This window comes from Nerophis lumbriciformis, linkage group LG24 (genome assembly GCF_033978685.3).
Source record: "Nerophis lumbriciformis linkage group LG24, RoL_Nlum_v2.1, whole genome shotgun sequence".
Lineage (NCBI taxonomy): Eukaryota > Metazoa > Chordata > Actinopteri > Syngnathiformes > Syngnathidae > Nerophis > Nerophis lumbriciformis.
In genome coordinates, this window is record NC_084571.2 from 9,442,501 (window position 1) to 9,462,777 (window position 20,277).

The 20,277-nt window shown below is 42.7% G+C and overlaps 1 protein-coding gene across 1 annotated transcript in view; it reads right to left on the reverse strand.

The window, feature by feature from the left end:
* radil2a (Ras association and DIL domains 2a) overlaps nucleotides 1-20,277 on the reverse strand; it is a 35,818-nt gene that overhangs the window by 10,714 nt on the left and 4,827 nt on the right. The window contains exons 4-9 of the mRNA XM_061981493.1: nucleotides 18,615-18,931; nucleotides 4,449-5,090; nucleotides 4,344-4,381; nucleotides 4,143-4,285; nucleotides 3,959-4,071; nucleotides 371-590 (exon numbers count right to left, since the gene is read on the reverse strand). Coding sequence (XP_061837477.1) covers nucleotides 371-590; nucleotides 3,959-4,071; nucleotides 4,143-4,285; nucleotides 4,344-4,381; nucleotides 4,449-5,090; nucleotides 18,615-18,931 — 1,473 coding nt within the window. The remainder of the gene's footprint in view (nucleotides 1-370; nucleotides 591-3,958; nucleotides 4,072-4,142; nucleotides 4,286-4,343; nucleotides 4,382-4,448; nucleotides 5,091-18,614; nucleotides 18,932-20,277) is intronic.

Consider the following 20,277-nt stretch of genomic DNA (forward strand, 5'->3'; position numbering starts at 1 on the left):
TAGCTAACGTTAGCCAATGTTAGCTAACATTGGCTAATGTTATCCAACGTTAGAAGATGTTAGCTAACGCTGGCTAACATTAGTTAATGTTAGCAAAATTTCAGCTAATGTTGGCTAATGTTAGCTAATGTTGACAAATGTTAGCAAATGTTAGCTATTGTTAGAACGTTAGCTAAAGTTGGCTAATGTTAGTTAATGTTAGCAAATGTTAGCTAATGTTGGCTAATGTTAGCTAACGTTGACAAATGTTAGCAAATATTAGCTAACGTTAGCTAAAGTTGGCTAATGTTAGATAACTTAGCAAATGTTAGCTAAAGTTGGCTAATGTTAGCTTACGTTAGCCAATGCTAGCTAAGGTTAGTGTGTTTACCTCTCTCCATGAGGGCGTTGAAGAGCGAGGCGTTGATGAAGAAGAAGAGGTAGGCACACAGCTGCAGGCAGATGTCGGCGTGCACCTGCAGGCAGGTGAAGAGCTGCAGGGCTTCCTGGAGAACTTCCAGGACGCCGCTCAGCCTGTCCGGCACTCGCAGGTGTCCGCTCTCGGAGAACGGGTTCCCGTCCAGCAGCGCCGGCAGAGCGGAGTAAATACTCTATGAGGGCGGAGTAAATACTCAATGAGGGCGGAGTAAATACTCTATAAGGGCGGAGTGAATAAATACTCTACGAGAGCGGAGTAAATACTCTATTAGGGCGGAGTTAATACCCTATGAAGGCGGAGTAAATAAATACTCTACGAGAGCGGAGTAAATACTCAATGAGGGCGGAGTAAATACTCAATGAGGGCGGAGTAAATACTCTATAAGGGCGAAGTGAATAAATACTCTAGAGAGCGGAGTAAATACTCTATGAGGGCGGAGTTAATACCCTATGAAGGCGGAGTAAATAAATACTCTATGAGAGCGGACTAAATACTCTATGAGGGCGGAGTAAATACTCAATGAGGGCGGAGTAAATACTCAATGAGGGCGGAGTAAATACTCTATAAGGGCGGAGTGAATAAATACTCTAGAGAGCGGAGTAAATACTCTATGAGGGCGGAGTTAATACCCTATGAAGGCGGAGTAAATAAATACTCTATGAGAGCGGACTAAATACTCTATGAGGGCGGAGTAAATACTCAATGAGGGCGGAGTAAATACTCTATGAGGGCGCAGTAAATACTCTATGAGAGCGGAGTAAATACTCTATGAGAGCGGGGTAAATACTCTATGAGAGCGGAGTAAATACTCTATGAGAGCGAAGTAAATACTCTATGAGAGCGGAGTAAATACTCTGGGGGCGGAGTAAATACTCTATGAGAGCGGGGTAAATTCTCTATGAGAGGGGAGTAAATACTCTATGAGAGCGGACTAAATACTCTATGAGGGCGGAGTAAATACTCAATGAGAGTGGAGTAAATACTCTATGAGGGCGGAGTTAATACTCTATGAGGGCGCAGTAAATACTCTTTGAGAGCGGGGTAAATACTCTATGAGAGCGGGGTAAATACTCTATGAGGGCGGAGTAAATACTCTATGAGAGCGGAGTAAATACTCTATGAGAGCGGAGTAAATACTCTATGAGAGCGGGGTGAATACTCTATGAGAGCGGAGTAAATACTCTATGAGGGCGGAGTAAATACTCTATGAGAGCGGGGTAAATACTCTATGAGAGCGGAGTAAATACTCTATGAGGGCGGAGTAAATACTCTATGAGAGCGGAGTAAATACTCTATGAGAGCGGGGTAAATACTCTATGAGAGCGGAGTAAATACTCTATGAGGGCGGAGTAAATACTCTATGAGAGCGGGGTAAATACTCTATGAGAGCGGAGTAAATACTCTGAGGGCGGAGTAAATACTCTATGAGAGCGGGGTAAATACTCTATGAGAGGGGAGTAAATACTCTATGAGAGCGGACTAAATACTCTATGAGGGCGGAGTAAATACTCAATGAGAGTGGAGTAAATACTCTATGAGGGCGGAGTTAATACTCTGAGGGCGCAGTAAATACTCTATGAGAGCGGGGTAAATACTCTATGAGAGCGGGGTAAATACTCTATGAGAGCGGAGTAAATACTCTATGAGGGCGGAGTAAATACTCTATGAGAGCGGAGTAAATACTCTATGAGAGCGGGGTAAATACTCTATGAGAGCGGAGTAAATACTCTATGAGAGCGGAGTAAATACTCTATGAGAGCGGGGTAAATACTCTATGAAAGCGGGGTAAATACTCTATGAGAGCGGAGTAAATACTCTATGAGGGCGTAGTAAATACTCTATGAGAGCGGAGTAAATACTCTATGAGAGCGGGGTAAATACTCTATGAGAGCGGGGTAAATACTCTATGAGAGCGGAGTAAATACTCTATGAGGGCGGAGTAAATACTCTATGAGAGCGGGGTAAATACTCTATGAGAGCGGAGTAAATACTCTATGAGGGCGGAGTAAATACTCTATGAGAGCGGAGTAAATACTCTATGAGAGCGGGGTAAATACTCTATGAGAGCGGAGTAAATACTCTATGAGGGCGGAGTAAATACTCTATGAGAGCGGGGTAAATACTCTATGAGGGCGGAGTAAATACTCTATGAGAGCGGAGTAAATACTCTGTGAGGGCGGAGTAAATACTCTATGAGAGCGGAGTAAATACTCTATGAGGGGCAAAGACAGCGTCATGGTGCTGTCGCCATGGAGACGGGAGGACAAACAAAACTGTGACTAAGTTCTTTTCTGACTCCAACTTCTTATCTTTTAACACTTTTTGTTTCACGGGAATCACTTCTGACAGGAAAGGAAACACTCCTCCCTTCCTGTGTGTGTGTGTGTGTGTGTGTGTGTGTGTGTGTGTGTGTGTGTGTGTGTGTGTGTGTGTGTGTGTGTGTGTGTGTGTGTGTGTGTGTTCTGGCAATGCTCACTTAATGGGGACATCGCTCTGTTTACACAGTCACCTTCAGGGGACCTTTGACGGTATGGGGACAAAAAAACAGGTCCCCTAAAGCAGTGGTCCCCAACCACCGGGCCACGGCCCGGTACCGGTCCGCGGACCGATTGGTACCGGGCCGCACAAGGAAAAAAAGAAAAATGTTTTTTTATTTTTTTATTTTTATTTTTTTATTAAATCAACATAAAAACACGATATATACACTCAGGGGCGCCGAAAAGGGGGGGTAAAGGAGACGGATTCTAGGGGCCCATGATGGAGGGGGGCCCAGAGAGGCCCCTAATGATGATGAAATTATAATACAGAAAAAATAATGACACTGTGTTGGGGGCCCTGTAAAGATTCTTTTCATGGGGCCCAAAATCCCTAGCGGCGCCCCTGTATACACTATATATCCATGTATATCAATACAGTCTGCAGGGATACAGTCCGTAAGCACACATGATTGTATTTCTTTATTAAAAAAATAAATCCCCCCCCCCCCCCCGCCCCCCCATCTTAGAAGTATGCTAATTTCTCCTATATTAGCATGCTAACGTTTTATGCTAGCATTTAGCTAATTTCAGTCGTATGAACCTAAAAATCATAGCTTTGGATACTTGCCACCATCTTAGAAGTATGCTAACTGCTCCTATTGTAGCATGCTAACGTTTTATGCTAGCATTTAGCTAATTTCAGTCGTATGAACCTAAAAATCATAGCTTTGGATACTTGCCACCATCTTAGAAGTATGCTAACTGCTCCTATTGTAGCATGCTAACGTTTTATGCTAGCATTTAGCTAATTTCAGTCGTATGAACCTAAAAATCATAGCTTTGGATACTTGCCACAATCTTAGAAGTATGCTAACTTCTCCTATATCAGCATGCTAACGTTTTATGCTAGCATTTAGCAAATTTCATTCGTATGAACCTAAAAATCATGGCTTTGAATACTTGCCACCATCTTAGAAGTATACTAACTGCTCCTATTGTAGCATGCTAACATTTTATGCTAGCATTTGTGCTCATTTCATTTGTTTAACCCTGTGTGTGTCACCTTGGTGAGATAGTAGACGGACTGCTGGAAGGTGAACATGATGACTTCCTCCAGGACAGTCATGGCGTCCTCGCAGGCGGAGCGCGTGCACGACACGTCCTCGTCCCCCAAACCTGCGCCCAGGATTGTGAGTGAGAGACGCGGCGGTGCGGCATGCACGCCCACGCGGACTGCCCGGACTCACCTTGCCGGTTCCGGGCCATCAGCTGAGGGACGCGGTGCTGGACGAAGTGCAGCAGCTCGATGGCGTTGGCCATCCAGAGCGCCAGCGGCCGCAAACCCGGAATGAGCTGCCGGGTGTCGAGCAGGAGCCTCCCTTCTGCGGCGCTAACGAGGTAAAGGACGTGAGAAGGAGCTTGCACTTTGCCAAAGTTGCTCTACTCACCTTTCCGTCTGCACCGATGCCAGCTCCTTGGTCTTGTCCTGTCACACACGGAGACCACGTCATACAGGAGCTTCATTTTGGACGCGAGCGTTGAAGACCACTCACCCAGACGGCGTGCTGGACGCGCGCCGCCATGCGGAGCAGCAGCCGGCGGAAGTGAGCCACGTGGAAGGCGGAGGCAGAGTGCTGCAGGCACAGACTCAGCAAGAAGGCGACTGTCAGCTTGGGCGCCGCTCCTCCAGGGTCTAACATGTCCACGATGTGCTGCAGGACCGTCTCCTCCTGCTCCAGGTCGTAGCTCAGCAGCGCCTCGCCGTCGCCAGGCGGGAAAGCGTCCGTGTTGACGGCGGCGGGCAAGCTGCACGACTGGCAGGCGGCGTCGAGGCGGGGACACAGTCTGCTCACCCAAGGTGGGGTGTGCGGGGGCCCTGCTGGGCCGGTGGGGTCCTTGAACAAGAAGAGGTAGTGTTCCCCCAAACCCACCAGGTCGCCGGGCCGCAGCTCTGACTCCTCCTTCAAGACCGAACCGTTTCTGGTGACGGGGGCGCCGTGGAGCGGCGTCAGCACAGTCGCCGTCCTTCCGGGCTCACCGTCGGCATCCAGGCGTCTGACCCGGCAGTGCTGAGGCAGGACGTCGGGGGCGAAGAGCAGGACGTCCACTTTCATGCTCTCGTCGTCGTCGCCGTCGCCATCCCTGCAGGCGCCCAGCACCGTGCTGCCGCCCGCCAGCAGGTAGATGAGGAAGTCCTGCAACAACCGCACACCTGATGTCAAGCTTCCTTTGACAGAACACCTTGGCAGGTGAGGCAGGAACGTCAGGACTGGTGAGGTGCGGTTCGATACTGAAATATCGATACCGCCGACAGCAGATCTTTGTGCTCTTATATCAAAATATCGATACTTTTGATACTTTTGTTTAGTGGGGGGGTTGTCCAAACTTTTTCCACCAAAAGTTAAAATAAACGGGGGCCATATTGAATTTATTTTAATTAAAAAAGCTCAAATCAGATATTGTGTCAGATTTGTGTTATAGGTGACCAAGTATATTAATATTTTTATTAGTTCAAACATTTCAGATTTTTCTTATTTCATACCGATTTTTTTTTCTCTTTTTCTCTTACATTTTATGGATTTTGTACCCATGTAAGAATAGAATAAAAATAATAATAAGATTGTTCAACTGCGTAACTCTCTGAGCTGCCACCTTAACGTGGTAGAGGAGTTTGCGTGTCCCAATGATCCTAGGAGCAATGTTGTCCGGGGGCTTTATGCCCCCTGGTAGGGTCTCCCAAGACAAACTGATCCTAGGTGAGGGATCAGACAAAGAGCAGCTCGAAGACCTCTATGAAGAAAACAAACGAGGAACCCAGATTTCCCTTGCCCGGACGCGGGTCACCGGGGCCCCCCTCTGGAGCCAGGCCCGGAGGTGGGGCACGATGGCGAGCGCCTGGTGGCCGGGCCTGTCCCCATGGGGCCCGGCCGGGCACAGCCCGAAGAGGCAACGTGGGTCCCCCCTCCAATGGGCTCACCACCCATAGCAGGGGTCATAGAGGTCGGGTGCGATGTGAGCTGGGCGGCAGCCGAGGGCAGGGCACTTGGCGGTCCGATCCTCGGCTACAGAAGCTAGCTCTTGGGACGTGGAACGTCACCTCGCTGGGGGGGAAGGAGCCTGAGCTAGTGCGCGAGGTGGAGAAGTTCCGGCTCGATTTAGTCGGACTCACTTCGACGCACAGCAAGGGCTCTGGAACCAGTTCTCTCGAGAGGGGCTGGACTCTCTTCCACTCTGGCGTTGCCAGCAGTGAGAGGCGACGGGCTGGGGTGGGAATTCTTGTTTCCCCCCGGCTCAGAGCCTGCACGTTGGAGTTCAACCCGGTGGACGAGAGGGTAGCTTCCCTCCGCCTTCGGGTGGTGGAACGGGTCCTGACTGTGGTTTGCGCTTACACGCCAAACCGCAGCTCAGAGTACCCACCCTTTTTGGATTCACTCGAGGGAGTATTTGAGAGTGCTCCCCCGGGTGATTCCCTCGTTCTACTGAGGGACTTCAATGCTCATGTTGGCAGCGACAGTGAAACCTGGAGAGGCGTGATCGGGAAGAATGGCTGCCCGGATCTGAACCCGAACGGTGTTTTGTTATTGGACTTTTGTGCCCGTCACAGATTGTCCATAACGAACACCATGTTCAAACATAAGGGTGTCCATATGTGCACTTGGCACCAGGACACCCTAGGCCGCACTTCCATGATCGACTTTGTAGTTGTGTCATCGGATTTGCGGCCTCATGTTTTGGACACTCGGGTGAAGAGAGGGGCGGAGCTTTCTACCGATCACCACCTGGTGGTGAGTTGGCTGCGATGGTGGGGGAGGATGCCGGACAGACCTGGCAGGCCCAAACGCATTGTGAGGGTTTGCTGGGAACATCTGGCAGAGTCTCCTGTCAGAGAGAGTTTCAATTCCCACCTCCGGAAGAACTTTGAACATGTCACGAGGGAGGTGCTGGACATTGAGTCCGAATGGACCATGTTCCGCGCCTCTATTGTCGAGGCGGCTGATTGGAGCTGTGGCCGCAAGGTAGTTGGTGCTTGTCGTGGCGGTAATCCTAGAACCCGTTGGTGGACACCGGCGGTGAGGGATGCCGTCAAGCTGAAGAAGGAGTCCTATCGGGTTCTTTTGGCTCATAGGACTCCTGAGGCAGCGGACAGGTACCGACAGGCCAAGCGGTGTGCGGCTTCAGCGGTCGCAGAGGCAAAAACTCGGACATGGGAGGAGTTCGGTGGGGCCATGGAAAACGACTTCCGGACGGCTTCGAAGCAATTCTGGACCACCATCCGCCGCCTCAGGAAGGGGAAGCAGTGCACTATCAACACCGTGTATGGCGAGGATGGTGTTCTGCTGACCTCGACTGCGGATGTTGTGGATCGGTGGAGGGAATACTTCGAAGACCTCCTCAATCCCACCAACACGTATTCCTATGAGGAAGCAGTGCGTGGGGAGTCTGTGATGGGCTCTCCTATTTCTGGGGCTGAGGTTGCTGAGGTAGTTAAAAAGCTCCTCGGTGGCAAGGCCCCGGGGGTAGATGAGATCCGCCCGGAGTTCCTTAAGGCTCTGGATGCTGTGGGGCTGTCTTGGTTGACAAGACTCTGCAGCATCGCGTGGACATCGGGGGCGGTACCACTGGATTGGCAGACCGGGGTGGTGGTTCCTCTCTTTAAGAAGGGGAACCAGAGGGTGTGTTCTAACTATCGTGGGATCACACTCCTCAGCCTTCCCGGTAAGGTCTATTCAGGTGTACTGGAGAGGAGGCTACGCCGGATAGTCGAACCTCGGATTCAGGAGGAACAGTGTGGTTTTCGTCCTGGTCGTGGAACTGTGGACCAGCTCTATACTCTCGGCAGGGTCCTTGAGGGTGCATGGGAGTTTGCCCAACCAGTCTACATGTGTTTTGTGGACTTGGAGAAGGCATTCGACCGTGTCCCTCGGGAAGTCCTGTGTGGAGTGCTCAGAGAGTATGGGGTATCGGACTGTCTGATTGTGGCAGTCCGCTCACTGTATGATCAGTGCCAGAGCTTGGTCCGCATTGCCGGTAGTAAGTCGGACACGTTTCCAGTGAGGGTTGGACTCCGCCAAGGCTGCCCTTTGTCACCGATTCTGTTCATAACTTTTATGGACAGAATTTCTAGGCGCAGTCAAGGCGTTGAGGGGATCTGGTTTGGTGGCTGCAGGATTAGGTCTCTGCTTTTTGCAGATGATGTGGTCCTGATGGCTTCATCTGGCCAGGATCTTCAGCTCTCACTGGATCGGTTCGCAGCTGAGTGTGAAGCGACTGGGATGAGAATCAGCACCTCCAAGTCCGAGTCCATGGTTCTCGCCCGGAAAAGGGTGGAGTGCCATCTCCGGGTTGGGGAAGAGATCTTGCCCCAAGTGGAGGAGTTCAAGTACCTCGGAGTCTTGTTCACGAGTGAGGGAAGAGTGGATCGTGAGATTGACAGGCGGATCGGTGCGGCGTCTTCAGTAATGCGGACGCTGTATCGATCCGTTGTGGTGAAGAAGGAGCTGAGCCGGAAGGCAAAGCTCTCAATTTACCGGTCGATCTACATTCCCATCCTCACCTATGGTCATGAGCTTTGGGTTATGACCGAAAGGACAAGATCACGGGTACAAGCGGCCGAAATGAGTTTCCTCCGCCGGGTGGCGGGGCTCTCCCTTAGAGATAGGGTGAGAAGCTCTGCCATCCAGGAGGAGCTCAAAGTAAAGCCGCTGCTCCTCCACATCGAGAGGAGCCAGATGAGGTGGTTCGGGCATCTGGTCAGGATGCCACCCAAACGCCTCCCTAGGGAGGTGTTTAGGGCACGTTTGACTGGTAGGAGGCCGCGGGGAAGACCCAGGACACGTTGGGAAGACTATGTCTCCCGTCTGGCCTGGGAACGCCTCGGGGTCCCACAGGAAGAGCTGGACGAAGTGGCTGGGGAGAGGGAAGTCTGGGCTTCCCTGCTTAGGCTGCTGCCCCCGCGACCCGACCTCGGATAAGTAGAAGAAGATGGATGGATGGATGAACTGCGTAACCGAGTGTGTCAAAAATGTTGCCTGTACAAAAAAAAAGAAAAAGAAATATATATATATATATATATATGTATATATATATATATATATATATATATATATATATATATATATATATATATATATATATAAAATAAAAAATGTCGGCTTTTTGTCATTACATAACAATTTTTTTCCTTTTTTTTCTTACATTTTTCTCATGTAAGAATATATAATAATAATAATAATAATAATAATAATAATATTAAGATTGTTTAACTGCATAACCTAGTCCGTCAAATTCTGCCTGTACAAATATATATATATATATATATATATATATATATATATATATATATATATATATATATATATATATATATATATATGTGTGTATATATGTGTGTATAGTATATATGTATGTATAACATTGTACCATATGTCCCGGCAAGAAATCTGCGTTCAAAGAACTCCGGCTTATTAGTGATTCCCAGAGCCCAAAAAAAGTCTGCGGGCTGTAGAGCGTTTTCTATTCGGGCTCCAGTACTATGGAATGCCCTCCCGGTAACAATTAGAGATGCTACCTCAGTAGAAACATTTAAGTCCCATCTCAAAACTCATTTGTATACTCTAGCCTTTGAATAGCCCCCCTTTTTTTAGACCAGTTGATCTGCCGTTTCTTTTCTTTTCTCCTCTGCTCCCCCCTATCCCTTGTGGAAGGGGAGACACACAGATCCGGTGGCCATGGATGGGGTGCTGGCTGTCCGGGGTCGGGACCCGGGGTGGACCGCTCGCCTGTATATCGGTTGGGAACATCTCTGCGCTGCTGACCCGTCTCCGCTCGGGATGGTTTCCTGCTGACCCCACTGTGGACTGGACTCTTACTGTTATGCTGGATCCACTATGGACTGTACTCTCACAATATTATGTTAGACCCACTCGACATCCATTGCATTCGGTCTCCCTAGAGGGGGGGGGTTACCCACATATGCGGTCCTCTCCAAGGTTTCTCATAGTCATTCACATCGACGTCCCACTGGGGTGAGTTTTTCCTTGCCCTTATGTGGGCTCTGTACCGAGGATGTCGTTGTGGCTTGTGCAGCCCTTTGAGACACTTGTGATTTAGGGCTATATAAATAAACATTGATTGATTGATTGATTGATATATACTATATACATACATATACACACACACACACACACACACACACATTTATATATATATATATATATATATATATATATATATATATATATATATATATATATATAAAAGTATATATTATTATTAAAAATGTATTTTTTTTGTCATTACATAACAATTTTGTTCCTCTTTTTTTCTTACATTATGTTTTTTTCCATGTAAGAATATAATAATAATAATAATAATAAGATTGTTTAACTGCATAACATTGTCAGTAAAAAATTCTGCCTGTACAAAAGTTTTAATGTTCACTTACAGATTTAAGTGTTTATTATAGAATATTTCAGCTTTTTTATTATATACCGATTTTTTTTCGTCTTTTTCATTACATTTTACTGTTGTTTTTTTCCAATGTAACTATAGAATTAAATAATAATCATAATAGTAATAATATTGTTCAACTGCATAACTGTGTGTGTCAAAAATTCTGCCGGTACAAAAATATTAATGTTTAGTTACAGATTTAAGTATTTATTATGGTTGTAATTTTTTCCAATTAAATAATTCATAAGTTAGTATTATTTCATTTTGTATGTAATTAACTCAACTCTGTTTGTATTTCAAGTATATTTATTTTTTATTTTAAGAGCTTTTAATGCTTTGGAACAGGGGTGCCTGAAAAATTTCCACCAAGAACTGCATACTGAAAAGTCAAAATATCCCACTTATTTTGACAATATTGGCCATATTGATGTTTTTTATTTTAAACAATGGTAAAAACAGATATTGTGTCAGCTTTATATTGTAGGTAACTAAGTATATTATTATCAATTATTAGTTAGAACATTTCAGCTTTTTCTCATTACATATCGAGTTGTTGCTATTTTTCTTACATTTTTACTGTTGTTTCTTCCCATGTAACAATAGAATAAAAAAAAAAATATATATATTGTACAACTACATAACTTAGTCTGTCAGAAATGTTGCCTGTACAAAAATATTAATGTGTTTATTGTGGTTGTTGTAATTTTTAAAATTAATAATCCATAAATTTGTATTATTTTGTTGCTTAATTAACTCATATTTTAAGTATATTTTATTTTTTATTTTGAGAGCTTTTAATATTTTAGATCAGGGGTGCCTAAAAATGTTCCACCAAGAACGGCATACTGAAAACTCAAGAATGGCGGCCATTTTTATATATTTTTAAAAAATGCTATAAACATATTATATATATTTAAAGACAAAACTTGGTGTCATAGGTGACTGGCTATGTATATTGTTATTAATTATTAGTTTAAAAATGTCATTTTTTTCTCATTACATTCTGAATGTTTGCTTTTTTATTCTTACATTTTTAATGTTTTTTTTTTTTACTTGTTATTCTCCCAGTAGCTTTTAATAATTCATTATTTGTAATGCTTTAAATACTTTGTTTATTTCCTTTTTGTGTATTTTGTATGATTTGTCCTCCTTTTTTCCTGTTGTATTACCTTGGCTATATTGTTACTCACACTACGACCTCAATATACTGTACTTCAAAGTTTGAAATAGATAAATAACTCTGTATCGTATTTATGTTATGATATATATTATTATTTGAAATACACAACTCTTTCAATTTTAGCAGACACATAAAGGATATTCGCACAAAAGTATCGGTTCGGTATCGCCGATACCAGCCTGAATTTTACCCGGTATCGACTCGAAAAGAAAATGAGTGGTATCGCACATCACCAGTGAGGATTTACTGGCGAGACGACGTAATGACCTCCGAGTCCCCGCATTGCCTCACTTCCTCTAAGAATAACTAATCTGCTTAGAGTGTATGTGCGCGCGCACATGTGAGTGTGTGTGTGCGTGTGTGTGTGTGTGTGTGTGTTTGTGTGTGTGTGTGTGTGTGTGCGTGTGTGTGTGTGTGTGCGCGCGCACGTGATGTTTCCACCAGCCTGAAGACGCTTTTGGATCTCTCAGCGAGCTCGACCAGCGGGGCCGAACTAGGAGCGCAACTGAGGCAATTTAAGGCGTCAGAGAACCTGCTGGTTTGTTGTAGAAATGCTGCTTAAAGTAGGTTGCCAGGTGCATACCTCCATAAAACAATCACCTGGCAACGCCGATCGGAAGACCAAACGGACTTTAACCGAAAATAATCTAATTTGTACAAATTACTGCGAAATTACTGAACAAACACTAGAAGTAACACTTTTTCAAGCGAGTTCGGTAAAGAGTTTTTTCTCTTCACTTGTATGTGAAAATGAAAAATATTCATTTGAAATTATCTTAATATTTTGTTAACATGCAACGAAAAATGCATAAAATCACACATTTAAATATATATATATATATATATATATATATATATATATATATATATATATATATATATATATATATATATATATATATATATATATATATATACAGTATGTATATATATCCATCCATTTTCTACCGCTTGTCCCTTACGGGGTCGCGGGGGTGCTGGAGCCTATCCCAGCTGCACACGGGCGGAGGACGGGGTACACCCTGGACAAGCCATATATGTATGTATATATATATATATATATATATATATATATATATATATATATATATATATATATATATATATATCCATCCATCTTCTACCGCTTGTCCCTTACGGGGTCGCGGGGGTGCTGGAGCCTATCCCAGCTGCACACGGGCGGAGGACGGGGTACACCCTGGACAAGCCATATATATATATATATATATATATATATATATATATATATATATATATATATATATATATATATATCCATCCATCCATCCATTTTCTACCGCTTATTCCCTTTGGGGTCGCGGGGGGCGCTGGAGCCTATCTCAGCTACAATCGGGCGGAAGGCGGGGTACACCCTGGACAAGTCGCCACTTCATCGCAGGGCCATATATATATATATATATATATATATATATATATATATATATATATATATATATATATATATATATATAGATATAGATATATATATATACATATACATATATACATATATATATATATTACCTGTATGTATATGTATATATGGATGTATATATGTATGTATGCATATGTATTTATATGTGTATATATGTATACATATGTGTATGTAAATATAAAACATTTTTTGCGTGTATATATGTATATAAGTATATAAGTATGTATTATTAAATATCAATCAATCAATCAATCAATGTTTATTTATATAGCCCTAAATCACAAGTGTCTCAAAGGGCTGCACAAGCCACAACGACATCCTCGCATAAGGGCAAGGAAAAACTCACCCCAGTGGGACGTCGATGTGAATGACTATGAGAAACCTTGGAGAGGACCGCATATGTGGGTAACCCCCCCCCCCCTCTAGGGGAGACCGAATGCAATGGATGTCGAGTGGGTCTGACATAATTTTGTGAAAGTCCAGTCCATAGTGGATCCAACATAATAGTAAGAGTCCAGTATATATAGTAACGTATATTGTTTTTTAAAGACAAAAATTAGTGTCAGCTTTGTGTTATATGTGACAAAGTATATTATTATCATTATTATTATTCTATAACATATAGATAGATAGATGGATAGATAGATAGATAGATGGATAGATGGATAGAGACATACATTAGTACAATGTATCTTATATTTAAACTTTGATAAATTAATGATTGTTTGTGTCCAAATGCATCATTTTATGAAAGTGTCAAAGAATAAAAGCAGTTAGGTCTTTATGGAAAGGCTTCAGTGTGTGTGTGTGCGTGTGTGTGTGTGTGTGTGTGTGTGTGTGTGTGTGCGTGCGTGCGTGTGTGTGTGCGAGTGTGTGCGTGTGTGTGCGTGTGTGTGTGTGTGTATGTGTGTGTCCAGCAGTGCGTCCTCCTGTCCTTCACACTCCCTCTAATCCTCGCTGATGTCTTGTTGACAAGTTGAGTGGATTTTCTCTCTCACACCTGCAGTGTCTTTCTCGCCTTCACTCCTCCCAGCTGACAAACAACCAATGACCAACAGGGCTGGTTGATAAAACGATATAAATATGCATCACGTTATCAATAAAAAAATGCGTTTGATAAAACATTGGATTTTTTTTTTTCCTTTGTCGGAAGAAAGCTGAAGTTGCAAAGCAAGTTTGGTTGCCTGAACTGAATATCGACTGATCATCACCGCCGATATTTGGCATTTTGACATCTATCAGTATCGGCCTACAACAGAACTTCATCAGCAGCTACAATATATAAACAATAAAATACCAGTATTTAGTATTAGTGAAGTAGCTCAATACGCAGCAGGCACAAGACATTGATACAACGTTGATTATACACACATGTCCTTTAAAACTGACGTTGAAACAACGCTGCAAAATAGTTGTATTCGTAAATTGAGACAACGTTGGTGTCTAATGTTGGATCCAAGTTGTTAGTAGGGATATGACCACAATTCAATGGTCAAATCAACGTCAGAACCCAATGTTGATTAAACGTCGTCGAAAAGCATGTTGTTTCAACAATGTATTTGTGTTGTAGAATACTAGTTGGGAAATGACCAAATTTCAATGGTCAAATCAACATCAAAACCCAACGTTGATTAAACGTTGTCAAAAAGCATGTTGTTTCAACGTTGTATTAGTGTTGTAGAATAATGGTTGGGAAATTACCAAATTTCAATGGTCAAATCAACGTCAGAACCCAACGTTGATTAAACGTTGTCAAAAAGCATGTTGTTTCAACGTTGTATTTGTGTTGTAGAATACTAGTTGGGAAATTACCAAATTTCAATGGTCAAATCAACGTCAGAACCCAACGTTGATTAAACGTTGTCAAAAAGCATGTTGTTTCAACGTTGTATTTGTGTTGTAGAATAATGGTTGGGATATGACCACAATTCAATGGTCAAATCAACGTCAGAACCCAACGTTGATTAAACGTCGTCGAAAAGCATGTTGTTTCAACAATGTATTTGTGTTGTAGAATACTAGTTGAGAAATTACCAAATTTCAATGGTCAAATCAACGTCAGAACCCAACGTTGATTAAACGATGTCAAAAAGCATGTTGTTTCAACGTTGCATTAGTGTTGTAGAATAATGGTTGGGATATGACCACAATTCAATGGTCAAATCAACGTCAGAACCCAACGTTGATTAAACGTCATTGAAAAGCATGTTGTTTCAACAATGTATTTGTGTTGTAGAATACTATTTGGGAAATTACCAAATTTCAATGGTCAAATCAACGTCAGAACCCAACGTTGATTAAACGATGTCAAAAAGCATGTTGTTTCAACGTTGTATTTGTGTTGTAGAATAATGGTTGGGATATGACCACAATTCAATCGTCGGGATATGACCACAATTCAATGGTCAAATTAACGTCAGAACCCAACGTTGATTAAACGTCGTCAATAAGCATGTTGTTTCAACATTATGTTTGAGTTGCTCAACGTCAGGACCTAATTCAAAAAGTTCTTTACATTGTTTCAATGTCTTGTGCCTGCTGGGTATTAACCACTGCTCAAGCACCAGTTTGTCTTGCATGAGAAAAGTTATTATTTTAAAAAAATTAATTCAAGAATGAAAATTACTCTTAATGTCAATAACTCTCCCCAAATATGATTTGATATCAGCATTTATTTGAGTTATTGTGAGAATTCTTCATGGGGGTGCTTGACCCTGGCCACACCCCCTTTCACTCCCTCCTCCGCTTACCTGCCAAAAACTTCAAATTTTAGCAGGGAAATACAGTTTTTGTCCTTCTTTCCTAGCGTTTTGTTTGTTTCGCTACTGCAGCGATCTGGCCTCCGTCCGTAACGCTCGGAGTGTGGGCGCATTAAAGGAGCGCGCAGATTTACGTGTTCCGTGATTCAATCAAATAATAATGTGACAGAGATGGATGGACGTGAATATGACAGGAAATATATCTCTGCCAAAAATCCAAACTTTGTGTAAATATCTTGACAAATAGGAGATTATTTCATAAGTAGAGGAGAGCAGGCAGCAGCTCAAACATTCTCATACTTTCCAGTTACTCAGTACGTTCCAGTTTTGTTGTTTTTATTTGAATGTTGGCAATATTTCAGAGTTCCTCATAAGGAAACCTTACAATGTATTGAATCCATAAACCGTTATAAAAAATGAATACAACTGAATAGATGTTGAGTTATTGTGATGGAGAGAAATTTCATATTTTTGCCAATTTTCCCAGGAAATTTGCCATATTTTGAAATGCAAAATGTTGATGCTCCTCTTCGACACACGTAATTAAAAAGGTGTTTGATGTTTTTTGCTGCTAAATTAACCACAACATAAGCGCCGCATAAAACATTATGTCACTAGTGGTCCCACGTTTCCTAAAAAATAGTGTTAAAAAACAACTTTAAGCCGTGTCCAGCTGTTTACTGACGTAAATTATTCATGTTTTAATAACTTTTATTGCAAATTAATATTGGCTCCAAATATGGGTTATCGGCCTCCTTGACTACTAATAATGGTCGATCTCGAGCATGAACACAGGAAGTGATGACTGATCAGTTTGGAGTGACATGCCAACAGCCAATCAGGTAACAGTATCAACTATCACGTTTGGTTGCGCCATCTTGTTGATTCTTTGCATGGAGTGAGAAGAGAAAGTCAAGATGAAGAAATTGTGGATAAAAGAGGAAAAGTCACCTGGACAGTATGGAACTTTTTGGGATTAAAAAAAAAAAAGGGACCATAGTCAGACCAAAGTGGTCTGTAAATGATGCAAGGCGCTCGTCCCCACCAAGACCGCTAATACCACACTGCGCTCAACCTTTAGAGCAGTTTTTTTCAACCTTTTTTGAGCCAAGGTACATTTTTTCATTGAAAAAATGCGGCCGCACATCACCAGCAGAAAACATTAAAAAATGAAACTCAGCAGCCAATATTGACAGTTAAAAGTCGTTCTCGCAAGTGTTGGATATGACTTTAAACCATAACCAAGCATGCGTCACTATAGCTCTTGTCTCAAAGTAGGTCTAGCGGGGCTTATTTTGAGTTTTTGGTGTCTTCCCGTGTGTAGTGTTCTTGTCTTGCGCCCCTATTTTGGTGGATTTTCCTGTTTTGTTGGTATTTTCCTGCAGCAGTTTCATGTCTTCCTTCTTCGCAACTGCTTTGTTTTAGCAATCAACTCTATTTCAAGACAATCAAGGACAACTTTAAAACAAATGTGCCTATGAGTGGTGGGGGTTAAACTATGGAATTCTCTTTACAATGAGATAAAAGATTGTAAAAATATATTCCAATTGAAAAAAATATATAAAGACAGAACAATAAGATCATATGGACAGCCATAAGTGTTTACATTTTGCTTTATATTTATTACTTTACTTATTTTTTGCCTGGTTTTGTATTTGTTTTGTATCATCCCGTGAGGTGTATATTACTTTTTTTTTTTTTTTTTTTTTTTCGGTTTGTACTTCATGAAGTTTTGCACTCGTGTTTTTTTGTTTGTTTTCGTTATATTTGGATGTAATTGTTGGTTATATGATATTACTAAGTAAGACTACGTATTATGTTGAAGGGGGCAGGAAAATATAAGATTTTTCTTCATCCTGCTCCTTCTCAGGCATTGGTGTGTAAATGTAAAATTGAATAATTGTGGTATAATTGTCTATTGATCAAAGATGCACATCAATGAAGGCGATAAATAAAAATGAAATGAAATATTTAAGTCGTTGCTATCCTTCTTTGTGGGGACATTGTTAATTGTCACGTCATGTACGGATGCACTTTGTGGACGCCTTCTCTGCTCCGCGCGCTGTAAGTCTTTGCTGTCGTCCAGCATTCTGTTTTAGTTTCGTTTTGCACAGCCTTCCCTAAGTTTCAATGCCTTTTCTCAGCGGCACTCGCCTTTTGTTTATATTTGGTTTAAGCATTAGAAACCTTTTTACCTGCACACTGCCTCCCGCTGTCGTCTGCATATTGTGATCACGAGAAACCATGTTCCCGACATCTACAAAGCAATTAGCTACCTGCTGCCACCTACTGATATGGAAGAGTATTACACGGTCACTTTGCCGAGCTCGAGACCGTACAGACACTCAACAACGGCATGTAATTTACGGATTTTAATTACTGGTTTCCAAAAAATATTTTTAACGCAATTAGGTGAAATTACATAATCTCCATGGCACATTAGTGCAGAAAATAGTTCTTCTCAGGTTTCTCTATACTTACATTTTCACACTATTTTCTTACACTTTATTAAGCATTTCTTACATATTCCTTATTTTTGCACCTTAATTGTAAGAGTTTATTGGTAAGTGTTCTATGTGATTTTACAATTTTGTTTACAATGTTTGTTTTCCATGCTTGTGTTGACATTTCCTTTCTGCCTTGATATCTGAGGGGATTATAATCAGAGGAAGGTTACAACAGTTAATATATTTTTCTACTGGTCCTTATTTTCCGCAGGTCCTAAAAAATATCAATAATTATCGATATCAATATAAAACAAGCATATCGCGATACAGGTTTCAGCTGTATAGCCCAGCCCTGACTATCAATAATCAATAGACGTCCACAAAGGCAAGCCCCTCCCCTTGGACCTCAGGATGACTAATGGATGTCCGCATGGCGAGCAGCTCACCTGTCTGTGGTCGTATCCGTGCAGGAGCAGGAAGTAGGGGAAGTCAAAGGGCGGGTGGATGGAGTACTGAGTGTTGTTGTCGTCGCTGCTCTCCGTCTCCTCCTTCTCCACGCCCAGCCTCGCTACTTCCTGGTCCGCCTCGGCCCGCCGCTCCTCTCCGAGCGCCGCGCCGGGCTCCTTGGCCGCGCCAGTCAGGTCCATCTCGCTCAAGCTTCTCCAGAAGTCCATCCCGTCCACGTCCTCGGCGCTCCCGTCCACAAAGAGCGAGATGGCTCTGGAGCGGTTCTTCTGCAGCTTGCGAGCCTGAGCGTTGATGCCTGCTCCGTTGGAGACACCAGAGCAGACGGCAGGTGTTGATGAGGAGACACTTTCCTGTCTCATTTGTATTGAGGGCCACATCGCAATTGTTGCGGCCCTTGTGTTACAATTGAAAAGATCAAAAACATTTAGCCAGAAGTGGTTCTTTATTTTCAGCCTTTCGCGGGCCACACATGCACCACATTAAATGAAGTGGTACGCCACATAAAAGGACTTGGCGGGCCACAATAAAGTGAGGTGGTGGGCCACAACGGAATGACGTGGCGGACCATGTTAGAATTATGTGGCATGCCACTGAAATAAATATGACACAGGCCAAATTAAAATGAAGAGGCAATCCCCCCCAAAAAATGATGTGGTGGGCCACATTAAAATGATGTGGCGGACCATGTTAGAATTATGTGGCACGCCACAGTAACAAATATGACACAGTCCACTTTAAATTAAGAGGCAATCCCCATTGAAATGATGTATTGAGCCACGTTTACATGACGTGACGGACCATTTTAGAATTATGTGGCATGCCACAATAAGAAATATGACAAAGGCCACATTAAATTGAAGAGGCAATCGCCAATAAAATGATGTGTTGGGCAACGATAAAATTATGTGGCGGACCATGTTAGAATTATGTAGCATGCCATGTTAATATTAATATGAAACAGGTCAGGTTAAAAATGATCCACAAGAAAAAGACTTGGCAGGCCCCGGTAAAAGAATGTGATGGGCCACAATAAAATGAAATGGTGGACCACATTAAATTATTTGGCGGGCCAAAATAAAATGATGTGGTGGACCACTTTACATGATGCGGCGGACCACATGAAATAACATGGTGGGCCACGTCACAATTATGGGACAGGCCAAATTGAAATGAAGATGCGGGGCAGATTAAAATGATGTAGCAGGCCACAATAAAATAATATTGTGGCCCACTTGAAAGTGGTGTGCCACATAAATTACATAGCAGGTTGATTTCAAATTATTTGACGGACCACTTTAAATGATGTGGCACACAACAGAAAATTATTTGGTGGGCCAATTTAAAATTATGTTGCAGACCACTTTAAATGATGTGGTGGATCACAATAAAAGGATGTGGCAGACCACAATAAAATGATTTGGTGGGTCACTATAAAAAGATGTGGAGGACCACATAAAATGATGTGGTGGACCACAAACAAATTTGGCAGACAACAATAAAATGATGTGGCCAACGACATAAAATGATGTGGTCTACCAAATAAAATGATGTGGTGGGCCACAGAATTATGTGGCGTGCCACAGCAAAATTATGGAACGGGCCAAATTAAAATGAAGAGGCGGTCCACGATAAAATGATGTT